At 43.6% G+C, this 17,841-nt stretch overlaps 1 protein-coding gene across 4 annotated transcripts in view; it reads left to right on the plus strand.

Moving 5' to 3' along the window:
- Positions 1–17,841, plus strand: part of EML1 (EMAP like 1) — a 199,156-nt gene that overhangs the window by 136,982 nt on the left and 44,333 nt on the right. For 2 of the 4 annotated variants that reach the window (XM_064375207.1, XM_064375209.1), the window contains 3 exons: positions 11,665–11,693; positions 12,612–12,668; positions 15,099–15,228. In XM_064375207.1, the coding sequence (XP_064231277.1) occupies positions 11,665–11,693; positions 12,612–12,668; positions 15,099–15,228 (216 nt within the window). The remainder of the gene's footprint in view (positions 1–11,664; positions 11,694–12,611; positions 12,669–15,098; positions 15,229–17,841) is intronic. The other 2 variants (XM_064375208.1, XM_064375210.1) reach the window with 1 other exon arrangement.

Here is a 17,841-nt window from a genome sequence, read left to right on the forward strand (position 1 = left end):
GTTCACTCAGACGTGTCCATTGTTCCGGCAGGCTGTCCTGAGATTTAAAAGATTATCCTTATTGGGTTCCTGTAGGCAGCAAGACGTGGTGGAAAGGGCACAGGCTCTGCAGTAAAAGAAAGATCTGGGTGTGTATCCGGTTCTGCCTTAACATTGCCAAGCCTCAGTTTTTTCCTCTGCAAATTAGGGATTTATACCTAATTCCCTTGACTCTTATAAATGAGCTAACTTGTAGGAAAATACCCAGCATAGGGCTTGGCCCTCAGTAAGTGGTGATCATCGCTGTTGTTTGTTATAAAGAGAGGCTTGTGTGAAACGGAGGAAAATAATCAGTGGGGCTTTCTAAAATCCCTCACTTTTTATTGTCCTCATTTGTAAGATGAAGGTGTTACATTTTGTCACAATCTGGGTTGCACTTGTGTCTAACATGGTCAGGGGAAATAAAGTATTGCAAATATCCTTGTGATGCTCACAGTTCTTAAATAAGGCATCGGGCGGAGCTGGTCTTTGGGCTACGGGCGGTCCCAGCCTGTCTGCTGTTCCAGAGCCCCATTCTCTTCCACTCAGGAAGGCCCATTAGGATGCACGTGAGTGAGAGTGCTGATGTCATAGGGATGGCTTCCACTTTGTGCTGCTTTGTAGAAGAAGCAAATCATTCACACAGGCAGCTTTAACTTTCAGCCATGACAGATTATTAGCCATAAATCTCACAGCTTCTCACACGCCATGTGCAAAGCTGTCTTTAGCACATATGGCACTTAGGCACATATTAGAAAAAGGCTTTCCTTACTTCAGAAAAACAGTTACATCTCAGCACATATAATACAGCAGATAGAACGCCATTCTGTATAAATTATACAACTCTTACTACTGAACACAAAATAATAGTGTTTGTGAAGTCCTAAATATTAACCTTTTCTGAGATAATAATTTATTTAAAAATATGTCTTACTTTCATAAAAATATACATATATATGTGTGTGTGTGTATGTATGTATATATATATATATATATATATATATATATATATATATACTTTTTTTTTTTTTTTTTTTTTTTTTGAGACAGAGTCTTGCTCTGACGCCAGGCTGGAGAGTGCAATGGCCTGATCTCGGCTCACTGCAACCTCTGCCTCTTGGGTTCAAGCAATTCTCCTGCTTCAGACTACCACGTAGCTGGGACTACAGGCACGCGCCAACACACCCAGCTCATTTTTATAGTTTTAGTAGAGATGGGGTTTCACCATGTTAGCCAGGATGGTCTTGATCTCCTGACCTCGTGATCTACCTGCCTCGGCCTCCCAAAGTGCTGGGAGGCATAAGCCACTGCACCTGGCTGAAACTATATTCTCTATGATAGTTTCAGTCTTCTTGCTCCCATGTCTCATTTTCTTTACAAATGGTCACTAGATTTGAGTCTTTCTTGTGATATGGTAGACCTTTCTCTTAGAATGTTTAACTTTTTCGAATACTTTGTAACAAGCCACAAAATTTTAACAGCATTTAATCTTTGCACCAACAAAACCTCCATTAAAAACAAAAGTAGTATATGGTAACATTTTACTTTATGTATTATTGATGATAAATGAATATTAATAATTACATAGTGATTCATGTCATCATGAAAGACATTTAAATAGGGAATTGGCAATAACATTGTGATGGAAGGCTTGTAAAATGTAACCAGTAAACTAATCTGATAGAGATATTTTTCAATTTAAAAAGTATTTTGTATCAGATAGAAAATGGGCTGCCTATTTAGAAGCCGAGTTTATGTTAGATGTTGTTAGATTGATAAAGTATTTCAATTATCAAGCTGGTTCCTCCTTTAAGTCTTAGGGGAATGAGTATGTCAGCTCTGTAAGCAAGACACTGTTTCAGCTTTACTGAAAGTTGTTGAAATGAGCTGACTTTGGCACAGTAAGGATGTTTCAGTCATGTGCTAGAAACTTTGTTGTCACATACATATAAATCAGGGGTGTCCAATCTTTCGGCTTCCCTGGATCACATTAAAAGCATAGTTTTGGGCCACACATAAAATAAACGAACACTAAAGATAGCTGATGAGCCTAAAAATAAAAATAGCCAAAAAATCTCATGTTTTAAGCAAGTTTACGAATTTGTGTTGGGTCGCATTCAGAGTCGTCTTGGGCCGCATATGGCCTGTGGGCTGCGGGTTGGACAAGTTTGATATAAACTGCCCGTCTTTAGAGTCAACAAACATGAAAAATAAACCACCTCAAAATAGTGAAGACGTTGACATGTTAGGCGTGGTACCCCTTCACGCTATGCCCCTCAACCCTGGATCAGACAGCCCGTATCGCAGCTCCCAAGCCAAGAACCACTGGGTTGGACACCTTGAGCTCGTGTCCTTTCTAAAGCTCCAGCATTTCATAAAATTGTCTTTTGACTATTACACCTCAGAGTCCTTCAGGGTGCACAGTTGTTTTTCCTTTATGATAGCATCACTGCTGCCGTCAGCTCAACGTTAATCCTTGGCTGGGGCTCTGGGCCCTTCATCTGCTGGCTCCTCATTCCCTCTTGTGCCCTGACATGCATGCCTCTCCAACACATCACTCATTTTCCCCAGCAAGATTTTTTTCCTTTTTGAGGTCATTTATTTATTATACAAGTAACTTGTTTTAGAAAATCTAGGCCAGGTGTGGTGGCTCACTCCTATAATCCTAGCACTTCAGGAGGCCGAGGCAGGTGGATTACTTGAGCCTAGGAGTTTGAGACCAGCCTGGGCAACATGGCAAGACCCCATCTCTACAAAAACTACAAAAATTAGCTGGGCATGGTGGCTCATGCCTTCAGTCCCACCTACTTGTGAGGATTGCTCTAGCCTGGGAGGTTGAGACTGCAGTGAGCCATGATCATACCACTGTACTCTGGACTGGGCAATAGGAGTGAGACCTTTCTCAAAAACAAAACAAAACAAAAATCTAGATGCACAAAAAGGAGGAAATGAAAATCACCTGCAGTCTCACCACTCAGAGAACTCACAGCTAACAGTCATTACACTTCCACCTGGACTTTATTTCCAGGGTACCGTATGAGTGTAGTGTATAATTTTGACATAAATGCCATTCTTCTGCATAGTTTGGGACCCCTTTTTCATTTGCTACGTGAGCACGTCTTTGTGTGAATAACTGCACTCTTGCAATGTTATTTTAGATGTGGTTCATCATGTTTCCAGCCCAAAGTACTTTAGTGGGACATGTAGGTACCAACAAGTTTTACGAATCCACTCAGACCAGGCCACCATCTAGAACAATGCCCAGCACACAGTAGGTGCTCAACAAGCATTTGGTGAATGAATCCTTTTGCTCTGATCACTAGAACCAAAGAAGGTTAAAATGATGGGCCTTTATTGCCACAGCCAAGTGTTAATCCCGGCTCTGCCACTTTGTTGTATCATTGGGAACAAGTGACTTAATCTCTCTGGGGTTTTCCTCAGTAACAGTAAAAGTGGTACCTGCCTCACTGGGTGCCTAAGGCCCCTTGCATAGGAGCCTCGTGCAGAGGTGGTCTGCGGTCGGCTCACCACAGTGGCAGCTGTAGGCGCCATGTCTGCATCCCAGACTGCGGTAGTTGTGGCCTGCACACCTGTGTCCATCCCACTCCCTCGCTTGCTGGGCCTTTTTCCTTGGGAACATCTTGGAATTCCCCAGCTCCTGTTTCTGCCTTTATCCCAGTCTGAAAAGCGAGGAGTCAGAAATTCTGAAAATTGTTCTCACCTTGCTCTTCCAGTTCCACTGCTGTGCTGGACTTACTGAGCGCCTGCTGCGTACAGAACGTAGTCCAGGGCACAGCAGGGAGTGGGAAGGAGCAGCACAGAAAGACTCATTCTCCTCACAAATCTCGGCGGCACGACGCCCGCAGAGCCACTTTCCTTAATTCCCAAGGACCCGCACCAATAGGAGAATGAGATAATCCACAGAAGAGAAAAATGGTGAAGGCTCTGAGAAGGAAATACCAGTGGCCCTTAACGCATGAATGGGCGATGAAGCCCAGACCTAATTAAAGAAATGCCGATCTAAGTAAGAAGATAGCATATTTAGAAAATTATTTTTACTTTATTGTAAAATAAAGCACAGATGCAGAAAACCACACAAGCAAATTCATAGCTTAATGAATTGTTCTAAGGCCAACACCTTCTAGCACCTTGGAGTGGGAGGGGTTTCCCCTCTCCCGAGTGACAGGCAGAGGTATCTGGAACTGGGGATGGGACAGGGAAGGTGACTGATGAACTTCAGCTCATCTTTCCAGACCAAACTCAGGATTCCCTTTTCCTGGGAGCCTCCCTGGCCCTCTGCTCTGAGCGTGGTGCTTTTCAGGTAGTGGTGTAACTGCCTGCTAACTTTATCTGTGACCCTGTGGCTCTCCTCCCTCCAGCATGCTGCACACACTCCTTGCCCTCCCTTAGGCTCTGGGGGCCCAGGCCGTGCTGTTCTTATTTTTGTATCTCTAGTGCTTTGTGCAGCACCCAGGGAACATGAGTGCTCAGTAACTGTTTGTTGAATGGATGGACGGATGTTGTATACGGTTGGGCATCACTTAATGACAGGCACGTTCTGAGAAATGCATTGTTAGGCTTTCCTCGTTGTGTGAACATCACAGAGTGTATGTTTACAGAAACCTTCATAGTTCAGCCTGATGATCCAGCCTGCTGCTCCTGGGCTATAGACCTATGCAGCATGTGGCTGCAGGGAATACTGCAGGCAGTGGTAATATAGTGTTAAATGTTGGGATATCTGAATAATAAAAGATACCATAAAAATACAGTGTTATAATTTTGTGGGACCACGGACATCTATGTGGTCCATCACTGACAGAAACCCCCGTGTGTGGCCCGTGACTGCTTTTCATGTGAAAGCCCTAGCCATTCAAGAACTATGTAAACAGCACCACCTATGGGCAGACAATTTTAATACCACATTTACGCTGGAACATAAGAGACTTAAGCATCTTTTTACTGAAAAAATTGTTTCACTCTTCAAGCCATGGGGTCATTATGTTTTAATACATTTCAAAATATAAGTGCTAATATTCTTCATATTGTTTTAGTTTTGAGACTGTTAGGTGAGGAGTCTGGAAATACAAAGGTTTTTGCAGTGAAAGGAGGAGGAAGAGGGAAGCCATGTTAATTAATAGCACACATAGGGTGCATTGTAACACATCTCATTTAATCATGTCAATACTCTGTTCCTTACAGTGGTTTTATTCCCCTTTTTAGATTAAGGAGATTAAGCTTGTGGAGGTGAAGCCCCTCACCCAAGCCCTGGAGCACAGATCCAGCTGACCTCAAAACCTGTGCTCCTTCCGCCATGTTAAGTTGGAAGTATTGGTTAGAAATGGCTATGAAGCAGTTGCCTTTGTCCCCAATAAAGTCTCCAGCGACTTCTAAACATTTTGAATAGATGGTTCTTAAATGACCCTATTTCTAATATAAAGCTGCTTAAGGACAATTTTTATAGAGTCATTATTTTCATGGTAGAGTATTCTGACTTCTAGCAGGAACTTTATTTCATCACGTGAAGTCATTTCTAAAATAAGTCATGTAGCCAAGCCCGGTGGCTCACACCTGTTATCCCAGCACTTTGGGAGGCCGAGGTAGGCAGATGAGTTTGACACCAGCTTGGACAACATGGTGGAACCCTGTCTCTACAAAAAATACAAACATTAGCCGGGTTTGGTGGCATATGCCCGTAGTCCCAGGTACTTGGGAGGCTGAGGTGAGAGGATGGCTTGAGCCCAGGAGGCAGAGGTTGTAGTGAGCTGAGATCTCACCACTACACTCCAGCCTGGGCGACACAGCCGGACCCTGCCCCCGCCCCCCAAAAAAGTCATTATTCCAAGAGCCAAAGTTGTTATGGATGAATAAATTGTAGGGAAATCACATGTTTAACTTTGGAATGGACTCCTCCTCTATCAAGCCTTAGTAATCATTTTCAAGAGCAAGCATCTCTGCTCAAACATCACATGACTCCTGTTGGTTCTGCTCCGATCCTAGTTGCCCAGGACTTCCTTACACATATCACCACGTGCCAAAGACCTGCAGGATCCGACCCCAGAGCACCCTTTCAGGAACACAGGGTTAGGTTAGTTAATGTAGAAGTAAGTGCTAAGAGCAGTCCCCCCACAGAGGAGAGGCACTGTGAATATCTGTTGAGTTGCAGCCTGGACACTTCGTCCACTGTACTCTCCTCCTTGTAAACACCAGTCTATGTTGCAGCAATTATCAGATGGGTAGAAAACCAACCACACCTAGACCATCCCTGTGCCCAGAGTCCACAGTGAGCACGTTCAGGGATTTGGACTTACACTTTCATGCTCACAGCTGCCTCTGCGGTGTTGACCGCACTGCTGTCTGTTGGTGTAAGCCTCCCAGCTCAGGGCGGGAGTTTTTCCTTGGGGCAGATGTCTAGTCTTCTCCTACCATTTCCCCGTACAGCTGCTGGTCTGGTGAAGATTCAAGTGTACCACATCCTCTGTGAGTCCCCAAGGACTGCTTTTGTCTTATATCAGCTCTTGAACCATCGAGCTCAAGGGAGCATACGGCCAAGCTCTTTCAGCAAGTCTCCTTCCCGCCAAAACAAGCAGTAGGAGCTGCGCTGGATTGCAGCACCGTTCGTCTTGGAGATGCTGGCCACAGCTTAATGCCAGAATAGCCAAGCGGTGAGAGTTTGTTCACTGGAAGGGAAACCCTTTCTCTCCGCTGGGCTTCATTCTGTCATGGCTTCAGGGGCAGATGTGGGGCATCTTTATTGCCTCCACACTTGGCAGGGGATGAATGAAGGCTCATTCTGCACCTGGTGCTCCTTCACCCTTCCTAGGAAAGGACTGGGCATTCCTCCCCCCACGGAGCCACACCCCAGCTATTGAGGGGGTGTTAAGTCACCCGCTTAATTTTTTCCATTGAGCTCACCAAAAAATGGAGAATCAGAGATTAATTACATAACACCTTGAGAAGTGATCATCTCCCACTCCAAGTGAATTCACAGCTCAAGAATGTTTCAAATAGTGCTGGGTCTGAAGGACCCACTACCAATTCAAGTGGCTGTGAGTCCTGGAAAGATGCGCTTTCTGCATACGGCTCCCTTCAGCAGACTGTTGAGAGGCCACAGTGCCTTTAATGTTCTCTTCTGCTTATCCTGCACATCTGTGGGTTTGCCTTTCTATCAGTTGTTCAGAAGATTTGTCATCATTTTATGAGTTTGTATTCTAAGATGTGCATGCGTGAGTGAAATGACCTCCTCCCAGTCTTGCCTTTTAGGAAAGGTGGTGGTGCGCTGGCGGCAGTGGGGTTTCTACAGCAAATATGCTGGGTTTTTTCAATAAAAACTCGACTTTCTAAAATAATAAAACATAGCAGTACTATATTTTCTAAATGCAGCATACCACAAAGTGATACATTGTTTAGAGCATGATTTAAAGAAATGTAAGCATTTTAGTACCGCCTGGTGCCTCTCTCAGTGACCTGAGTTATTAACATTCCTGCGTCCTAATCTGTTGATAGAAATCTTTCCTTCTTCCTCTTATAGTTCTTCAGTGTCAAAGGTCCCTGAGCTTCTCTGTACAGAGAGTTCAGATTCCCCTGCAGATTTTCTCTTTGTAGGAGTTCTAATTGCTTTTTTCTATCTCTAGGGAAAGTTCTGAATTTCTCATTTCTGTGTTGTAGCTTTTGCATCATTTTACTTTTGTGATCAAAGTCATGATGAAAAAAAAAAGTTTTCCTATCTTTTGATTCCCTACCTGGCTTCCCTTTGATTATGCTTCTGTAATTAGATTTGCCTCGTAGTCTTTTTTCTTAGCTTTCCTTCTGTCCTCACCTCCTTCTGCCTGTAAATCTAATAATATATGTGAAATTTGGAGTTAAGATTTCTTCTGCTTCTGCTTAGCACACAGAAAATGAAAAGAATGTCACGCCCACCCTAAAAATGAGAATAATTCAGGTACCTACAATACCATAGCTATTTTAAGCCCACCATGGAGCAGACAACAGAAGGTAGTATAATGAACTGAAATGTTATTGAAAAGTGGCTAGCCCCTCAGAGGAGGACAGGCCCCACGGCTGCTTTTGTCCTTGGCAGAGTGGCAGGAAGAGAAGGGGAGCCCTCATAGATAGGAGTAGGAAAACAGCTGGAGCTATAGAAATGGGAAGGGCTGAGTGTGGACTGGCAGGAGAGTTCAGAATTCTCAGGGACTCCGGGCTCACGGGGAACCCCCCCCCCCGGCCCCCGCATACATGCACTCCACTTTTCCACAGACTTCAGTGAGTGTGCATGGTGGACTGGGAGCAGGACAGGCAGCTGAGAGAGACTCACTGAGACAGAGGCATGCCAGGCCTGCTCTCGCAGAGGACAGAGGAAGAAAGCTGAGAGATGTTCTCCACACGCAGGGCCTGGAACTAAGTGCCAGGCAGCAGCTGGCCACCCCCGATGGAAGGACGAGGAAAGCTGAGAGACAGCCCTTTGAGGGGTGGGTACACAGTGAGGTCTGAGGACCTGGAGAATGGAGAGAAATTCCATCTGCACACCAAGCCCCACACCAGGTACCCGGCAGCAGCTGTCTGTGTCCTGGGGAGAGGCAGGATTGCTGAGAGCCCACCCACCACCACTCACCAGGCATAGATCCTTGGGGCCTGCTGAAGGCTAAAGACAGGGAGCCGAGAGGAATTCCACAGGAGCTCCAGGCCTCACACCAGGGCAGCCGCTGTCTACTCTCCAGGGTCCTGGGAATATAGCCATGAACAGAAAGATCCCTGCCCCTGTGGAATTGTCTCCTGGTGGGAGAAACAAAATGATGGCAGAGGGCAAATAAGTGCCATAGAGAAAAATAAGGTGGAGGGGCAGGGGTGTGGTGAGCAGGCCTGACGAGGGTTGCAGTGTGGAGCAGGGAGCAGGAAGACACACATGCTGCTAAAGCAGTGGCCCGAGAGTCGCTATCTTTGGGAAGGCTAGTCCAGGAAGGACCACGAGCCAGCACCTAACACGGAGCCTGCTGGACCAGGTTTCCAGAACAGCAGGGAATATAGTGTGTAGGGTCAAGCCCTACAGGGTCGTGGGGTGTCCCCTATTGCTGTGCTGAAGCGCTGGATCCGAGAAATAAAGAGACAAGACACTAAAGGACTGAAAAAGACAGCTGGGCTCAGGGGGCCATACCACTTACAAGCAGAGACTGGCAAGGCCCTGAACGTCCAGAAGTATCTGTATTTATTGGGTATAGGTTAGGGGGCAGGGTAGTGAGTGAGGTCATCTTAAGGATAGTGATAGGCTCAAGACATTCACCTGAGGGATAAGCAAGGGGCCCACCCCCATTAGGTGACTGAGGCAAAGAAGTGGGCAGTGTGCAACAAGGGGTCCACCCCCGTTAGGTCACCGAGGAGGTGGGCGGTGTGCAGTAAGGAGGGTGCAGTTTGCATCACCTCTTATCTATGGGCAGGCTACTTCTAAGGATATCTATAGGAGGATGCTTTGAGTCAGTCAGCACAGTAGCTAGAGAGCTGACGGTATACCGCCACCTGCTGGCGGCTTCTGAGAATTTCTATAGGAGGATGCTTTGAGTCAGCACAGTAGCAACAGAGCTGACAAGGTTGAGTCACCAACGCGCGATTATACCGGAGGGTATAATCGGACACTCGCGGGCTTGCCTGCCAGAGGCCAGCTTTCCACAAGAACTGGACGCAGGGTACTGCAACTCCTTTTCAGGAGGAGTGACTCTTGCTCCAAGCCTGTCATACAGCGGGTGTATTTACAACACTGAACACAGCCCCCTGGGCCAAACTGCCATGTAGTGCATGCCCTTTCAGGCAGGGGCACTACCGCCTGGGCCAGATTCTTGTCCTGGTACAACTGTTTTTCCCTTAAATCATGCTCTGCACCATGTCTGCTCTAGACATTCCTCTGACTCTAAGCAAGATATAATTATATATATAGCTGCTTAGTCCTTAATTCACGCTCTGTACTGTGTCTGCTCTAGGCATTCCTCCGACTATGAACTGAGATATATATAGATGGAAATAACTAAGTGGTAGGATATTCTTCAGGCACTAATTGTTCCGACCATAAGCTAATACATGATTATATATAAAGGATTATATAAAGGAAATGACTGAGTAGTAACACTGTAAACTAAGATATTCTTCAGGCACTAATTGTGCCAGGGATCTGCTTAGCTCTCCTTCCTCGGTGCCCAGATGGACAGTTACCCACATAGTGAAGGAAGATGACTCAGAAGAATAAAGGGGTCAGGTGGAGATTGTGTAGGACCTTGCAGGCCAGTGTAAGACCTAGGCTTTTAGGTTCAAAGGCTGTGCCATGCCTTTATAGTGGTATTTTCAATGACCATAGTTTAGAGTTTAGGAAACTAAGCCTACAGCTTATGAAACTACTTAAAACACATTTGAACAGAGTAAACCACTTTTAAAGCATCAGCTAAGTAGTAGGCTCCACCATCCTACCCCATGTACTATGTGAAATTATCTGGAAATCAAGAATATTAATATATAATATTTCTTATTACGTTATGGGATTAAGGATAGTTTTTATTCCTGGTGTTTTTCATTGTGTTTCAAGTCAAAAATTAAGGAAGAGTAATATTAGGAATATATCTGCTCAAGTTTTTGTTTTAAATACACATGCACACAACATGCATATGTGCGCCTAGCAGCATTTAAGGTGCTCTAGTGAAACCAGTGTACCCCTTGACTCCTGTTTATTTCCTGTGTCTTGCTCTGTATCTTAAAGCAGGCAGAAGTCAGGGAAGCTGGGTGGTGCAAAGCATGAACTTTGGAGTCAAAATTAAGGTCAAGGGGTCAACCCCCATACCAGAGCTCCCTGGGTCTCCCTGTCCCTGTCTGGAATGGAGATGGTGCCATCTCCCCAAAGGTGGTGTCATGGGAAGGGTGCCCCGGCAAGAAGTAGTGGACCTGCAGTGGTGGCCACTTCTCCTTCTGCCCTCAGGGACCCTTTGTGGAAGTTTATCCTGTGTAATGCTTGCTCCTAGGGATGTCCAGTCTGTCTGCGGCTGTCTGTCCTTGAACCCTTCCTGGGTTTGGTTTCCCAAGCGCTGTCACCGGGTGGTCTCAGCTGCTCCTGGTGGGTGCCCAGGGTGGCTGAAGTCAGCAGGGGTGTCCCCACCTCTCCGGAGACGTGGCTGAGTTGGAGGGCACCACACCCTGGTACCCCCCGTCCTCCTTCTACCTTCTGCTCCCTCTTGTCTTCCTCAGAACAGCCATCCACTTCGGAAGTGAGCTCCAAAAGGCCTCACCAAAAGATCTTTTGTCAGGAATTTGCTAGTTTTAAATAATCTGTCAGAAAAGTGTGGGGAATAAAAACAACCCTTTTTACTCATTTAGACAGGGCTGTTCCCGTCTTGATTAACCACATTTTTTCCTCCCCAAACACTTATTTGCACTCACAAAAAGCACAACTTTAGTGATAAAGTTAGGATTTCAGTCTCTTGCACCTGTGAGAGTGTTTATGATTGTTTACGTGTGTTCCTTTTTGCAGTGAAATTGGTTGTGTTTTTCTTATTAACGTGTTTAACTCATGCAGCATTCGTGCAGCAGACTACTGCAGCTGTGATTATGGGATCTGAAGTGAATGAGATTAAACACCGACAGCGCCCTTTAAAAACTGTTCTTGCTTTATTTTCACAGCAAAGCCAAGGAGCCTGTATTCAGTGCAGGTAAGTCTGATTTAATTTCTGTATGGGTACCCCTCACTCACTTCCTCAGGACTCACGGGACACAAAAGAAGTAGCCAGCCTCAGGGGCCAGCCTTGGACACACAGGAGCTTTGGTTTGTGCAGAGCGGATGGAGTGCTGTCGGCTTTTTACCTGGTAGTTGAACGGCTTGGAGAGTGACAGCAAGACTGCCCATAAACAGTCGTAAAGAGCAAACCCTTCACCTGCCCTCTCCAAAACCAATGTAAGACAGGCCAGTAAGGAGGAGAGTGGAATGCCACCACCTATGCCCGTGATGGAATTTCTAGATTAAAAGGTGTCTGCTGCCTTGGTTATTCTTTCCTTACTAACTGGATTCTGTCATCAACATTTGCATTTCTCTTAGGGGAAAGTTTCTTATGCTTCAAGTTATATAACTGTCTAAAAGTAGCTTTTCTTTTTCTGCCTATGATCTCCTAAACTGCAAACTAATAGTTCATATATATCTTTCCATATATCTTTTTAACACCTTTTGTAATAAGGTAGATGCTGTTGTCTAGCGTCTTAACCTTATCTAGAAATACACTTAAGATGCAAGAAATGGATAAGTATGTAATTGATTAAATACATTCATTTAATTGTTCTAGTTTTTTCCTTAAGTTCAGAATTAAAACATAAAAGGCAAAGTTTTCTATTTATCAGCATGTGCTTTAGTGTTTATTTCATTTTCAGGACGCATGAAATTACTCACTGAAAATATAATTGCTGTGGGCTCGCAGGGCCACATCGTGAGCGCACTTGTCAGGATCCCTGAACTGTGTCCAGATTTGAATAAAGACTGGGGGGCAGGGCAGGTGTCGGCCTGTGGGCTAGTGAGTGCCCCGGGCTCTGGGGCAGGCAGGCCAGCCACACTTGCAGTACACCACCGTCTCTTTATCTAGCCCTTCTGTCTCTGTCTCCGAAATCACAAGGGAAACGCCGGGTGACACACTGCAAAGGTAGGCAGCATTTCTGAAACCTCATAGCTCTCTGAGCAAAGCTGTTACCCAGGCTACAGAAACCTTTTTCATACAGGCAAACAGATGCTCTCCTTGTATGAAAATGTTTTTGTGTTGCAAACCACTTGGATTCATTTTAAGTTAAAAGCATCCCTGAGCATTTACTTGGATGGGCTTTAATGAGTGGCTATAATTTGGATCCCAATGGGTTATTGGCTGATTGCAGGAATTTTTTTTCATCTACATAAACCTTAAGAGAGCTATAGGGCCACCCCTGGATGTCCCACTGTTTGACTTGGTACCATGCACTGCTGCTGGCCTCTTCCCACTAGCGCCTTTGGTTTGGTGGCGTGTTGCTGTTATCCTAACCTGCCTGGAACAAACACTGCTTTTCCTGGCTGCATTTTGATTTTAGATGTAGCCTGTCTGAATCACCAGTAAAAAACAGTGCCAAGGCTAACTTCAGTGCTTTTTTTTTTTTTGCCTAGTTTGGTAGGTTAAAATTGTGCAGTAAGTACACTCAGTCCTAGGAATTCTTAATCAGCACATACCTGTGATATACTCAGGTGGATATTTCATAGACATCGGTTATATACATCCACAGTGTGCTTTTTTATGTGTTGTGGAAATAGCATTATATTGTCTTTATTCCTAACCTACGTTCTGCGACCTTTCTGGCAGGACTGATTCTCTTACAAAGAGAGTCGCTAGAATTTCTTTTCATTTAGCTGTCGATTCCAGTCTCTTGCCCCTCTTTTCAACAATGTCAGTCTTTTAGGTGCTTTAGATTCTTCGATTGTGGTAGCCACACAGCACCTGCTGAGCTTAGATTTGGGTGAGAGTTAAGGAAGGGAAGAAGCTTCAGAGGAGAACAGCATGAGCAGCAGCAGAGATAAGACAGGGTGTAGGGGGTGGCGAAGAGACACACCTGGCCCCAGAGAGAATCCCCGTGGGTGGCTGTGGCAGATGAGGTCCTGTGCGATGAAAGCCTAGCAGGACGCTTAGACCTGCTGGATCCAGCAAGGAGGAGAGCAGGGGAAGAATTGTACATGGAGGAAGGGCTCTGTAAAATCTGGTGTGGGCCTTGGTGGATTTGGCAGCAGTGTGTAAGCTGACCCAGGAGAGCCATAAGAGAGCCTGTGGTGATGGGGCCCCAGTGCATCTGGGGAAGTTGACACCAGCATGGGAGACATTCAAGGGGAGGATCCACGGGACACAGTGGCTGGCACACACGGGCAGGGATGATTGCGTACATGACTCTAACTCAACGTCAGTCTTAATATGCAGTGTGAAGAATGTGTCACATGCATGCATTGAAGACCTGAGGCGCATGCACACAATAACATAAAACTGGGATGCCCTCTCAATTTTAAAATAATATTGCATGTATGGCATTGTTTGAAAATCCTTAAGAATAAGATTTCTAAAACTAACTTGTACTATAATTATTTCCTAACTGTTCCTTGCCAATTTCCTCCCTGCGGATGATTTTTCTGTTGAGTTGTATACAGGTATCCCTGGTTCCAACTCCCCAATTTAAATACCATTAAGACCAGGTCCTTTGATCTGCAGTGAAGTTTCAGAATTCAGCGAGTTCTGAATCTGAATGGAATTCACCAGGAGCTCAAAGACATTTTCTTTGCCCTTAAAATATCTTGAGAACTCCTGTCAGAACACTCCAAGATGTTCTCTTTAAGGTCTAGGAGTCACCCTGTGTCAATATATTATTGATATTTACTTTTGTCCCTATAATTTGTTGAAATAGTAAAAGTTATTATGGAAATGTTCGTTCTAGAGAGTTTTGCATCCTGATTTCTCTCTCTAATGAGTCTTTTGTTCTTTTGTTTTCCATTTCTAGATTTTCTTTCAGCATTTTCCTTTTTGTGTTGCATCCTAACATGCACTTCTGCTGATTTTGTGTTCTTTACACTTAAAAGGATTGTCCAGTTAAAAGATGCATAAAGATAAATTTTTACATTGCAATATAACAAATACATTTAAATATTGAAAAATATTTTGTGAATTTGGATAGTGAGATTGTGTATACATTGAACTCAAAAACTTTAAGTGGATTTCTTGTGTTAGTTGAATTTTAGAGGGATGGTATTTTTCCCCTACTGATGGTAAAAGAAAGTGTAAGCAGTCAAATCTCATGGAAAATCATTGTTGGAATCAAGTTCCTTCCTGCCTTTTGTAATTTCCTACATATCTCATGTACTTAAGTAAACAGAATGTCAGAAGCAAACAAGATGCAGACTTTTGTTTCAAACTGTTTACTTTTATGTTACTTTTTTCCCTAGGATATCAATTAGAAATGACAGAAGGGTTAAAGTATCTCTTTTACACCAAAAGGCTAGAGAGGGTACAGCATTTGTTTTCTGGTACACTGGGCACTGAGATATCTTACTGACATCTTTGTTCTTTTTGTAGAAGAAGGCTATGTAAAAATGTTTCTTCGTGGACGCCCTGTTACCATGTACATGCCCAAAGACCAAGTGGATTCTTACAACTTGGAAGCAAAAGTAGAACTTCCAACCAAGAGACTCAAGCTGGAATGGGTGTATCCTTTGTTCATCAGTTAGGTCTTATGTGAAGTTATCAGTCAATCAATGCTTGATGTTAACTACAGAAATTCATAAAACTTAAATTCTCCTAAGCTTTTAAAAAACAAAATGTTTTACTCCTATTTTTAAAACTTAACATAACAAAACTTACTATTTCAACTTATCATTCCTGAACAGAATAGCTGTGGTTCTGACTCAAATGTATTATTTTCCTGAAAAGAAAATATGAAGATGTTATATGATTGTATGAGTGATTTTTTCTTTGTCAGGAGGAAATGAATCACTAGTTTCTGGTCTGAATTTTATTCTTTTCAAAAGAATGACAGTAGTAGTTAGAAATATATAAAGAAGCAAACAGTGAAAATAATCAAGAATGTGTAAAATTTTAGATTCTAATGAGAATGAACTGATTTTTTTCCTTTTTTTTGAGACGGAGTTTCGCTCTTGTTACCCAGGCTGGAGCGCAATGGCGCTATCTCGGCTCACCGCAACCTCCGCCTCCTGGGTTCAGGCAATTCTCCTGCCTCAGCCTCCTGAGTAGCTGGGATTACAGGCACGCGCCACCATGCCCAGCTAATTTTTTGTATTTTTAATAGGGACAGGGTTTCACCATGTTGACCAGGATGGTCTCGATCTCTTGACCTCGTGATCCACCTGCCTCGGCCTCCCAAAGTGCTGGGATTACAGGCTTGAGCCACCTTGCCCGGCCTCCTTTTTGTTTTTTTTAAGAGATGGAATCTTCCTATGTTGTCCACGCTGTTCTTGAACTCCTGGACTCAAGTGATCTGCCCACCTCAGCTTCCCAAAGTGCTGGGATAATAGGCATGAGCCACCACACCTGGCCAAGAACCAACTCTTTTTTTTTTTTTTTTTGAGATGGAGTCCCACTCTGTCACCCAGGCTGGAGTGCAGTGGCGAGATCTCGGCTCACTGCAACCTCCATCTCCTGGGTTCAAGCGATTCTTCTGCCTCAGCCTCCTGAGTAGCTGGGATTACAGATGTGCGCTACCACATCCAGCTAATATTCGTATTTTCAGTAGAGATGGGTTTCACTATGTTGGTCAGGCTGATCTCTAACTCCTGACCTCGTGATCTGCCCTTCTCAGCCTCCCAAAGTGCTAGGATTATAGGCATGAGCCACCACACCCAGCTGAGCCAATTATTTTTAACAGGAGCTACCATATACTTAGTCAACTCTCCAGGGACAGATGGAAAACTAGGCACTCTATATTTATAAGGAATCAACAGCAGCAATGCAGGAAAATATTGTACTTATGAATGAGGGAATGGGAATATCAAAAATTGAAACTAAACCACACTGGCAAAAAAGGTTTTAAACCCAAACAAAGAAAGAGGGGTACTCTGAAAGGAGGACTAGCATTCTCCCCTTAAACCAAGTATGGCCTTGGCCAACCTTAGGAGTCTAACTTCAAGAGTGACCTTGACTGAAGGGACAATAGAAAAATATGGATATCAAAGTACTGAATGAAGGGAGCCAAATGAATGACGTAAATGAAATTGACATGTCATGTAGATATCATCCTACTTTTTTTTTTTTTTTTTAAAAAAGGAAGCTAGCCGCAGCACACTGTAGTCCCAGCTGTACAAGAGGCTTAGGGGGAAGGATCCAGGAGTTCAAGTCCAACCTGGGTAGCATGGCAAGTCCCTGTCTCAAATATATATACATTAATATAAATCAAAAAGACTCCCCAAAAATCTAGGCCACAAAAGTCTGAATCAACCATATAACTAATGTTCTTGAAACAGTTGCTGGTAGCTTCACGGTTTGAGGTTTGGAAAAGTGAGCTTCCAGGGAAAAAACAACTGAAAGATAAGAAAATAGAAACTGTAAAAAAGATGAATTAAATATTGATTATTTTTCCATTTATTTCCATTTCCTTATTACTTTAGAGGAAGCCTGCAGAGACTACCTTTCAGTCTATGCAGATTTTAAGGCAAAAAAAAAATTTTTTTTTACCCTCAAATATTTGTTGAGTACCTGTCTAATGCCAAGCCTGGAACACAGATTATCAGATGTTGGTTGTGACTTCACTTAGAAGAATTACTATTTGAGATTATAGAATCATATTCTTTAGAAATTTTTTTAAATTGCCACCTGTACCTAAATTTCTCCCCAAAAATACATTTTTTATTTTTTCAGATTAAAATGTTATAGGCATTTACAGGCACCTGTTTTGGAATCTATTTTGATACATGAAATTGAAGTGCTTCAGCTTGTCTTTAAGTCAGTAGTGGTTTACCAAATGGTTACATCAAATCTGGAAAACATTATTCAAAACATTTATTCAGCCTACTTCCTGTTCATATTTTAGAAGATATAAAACAATGAAATTTGCTCAAAATAAATGGCTTTGTTTTTTGGGGGGCCAGGTTACTTTTTACATCCAAGTTCAAGTGATATTTGTTCTCAAAATAAAATAATTTTCAAGGTTTGAAAGTATAATGCCCAAATTTTAACAGGGATACTTATCCCAAAGGTGCTGAGGGGCCTGATTTTCTTTTTTTCACCTTTTATGTATGTTTGAGCACACGTGTATCTGTCATTTGTACCCTTGTAAGTACCTTTATCATGTTTAAAAAAGAAATTT

This window comes from Aotus nancymaae, unplaced genomic scaffold, assembly GCF_030222135.1.
Source record: "Aotus nancymaae isolate 86718 unplaced genomic scaffold, 86718_ANA_hifiasm-v0.15.2.pri h1tg000011l, whole genome shotgun sequence".
In the NCBI taxonomy this organism is placed as follows: Eukaryota; Metazoa; Chordata; class Mammalia; order Primates; family Aotidae; genus Aotus; species Aotus nancymaae.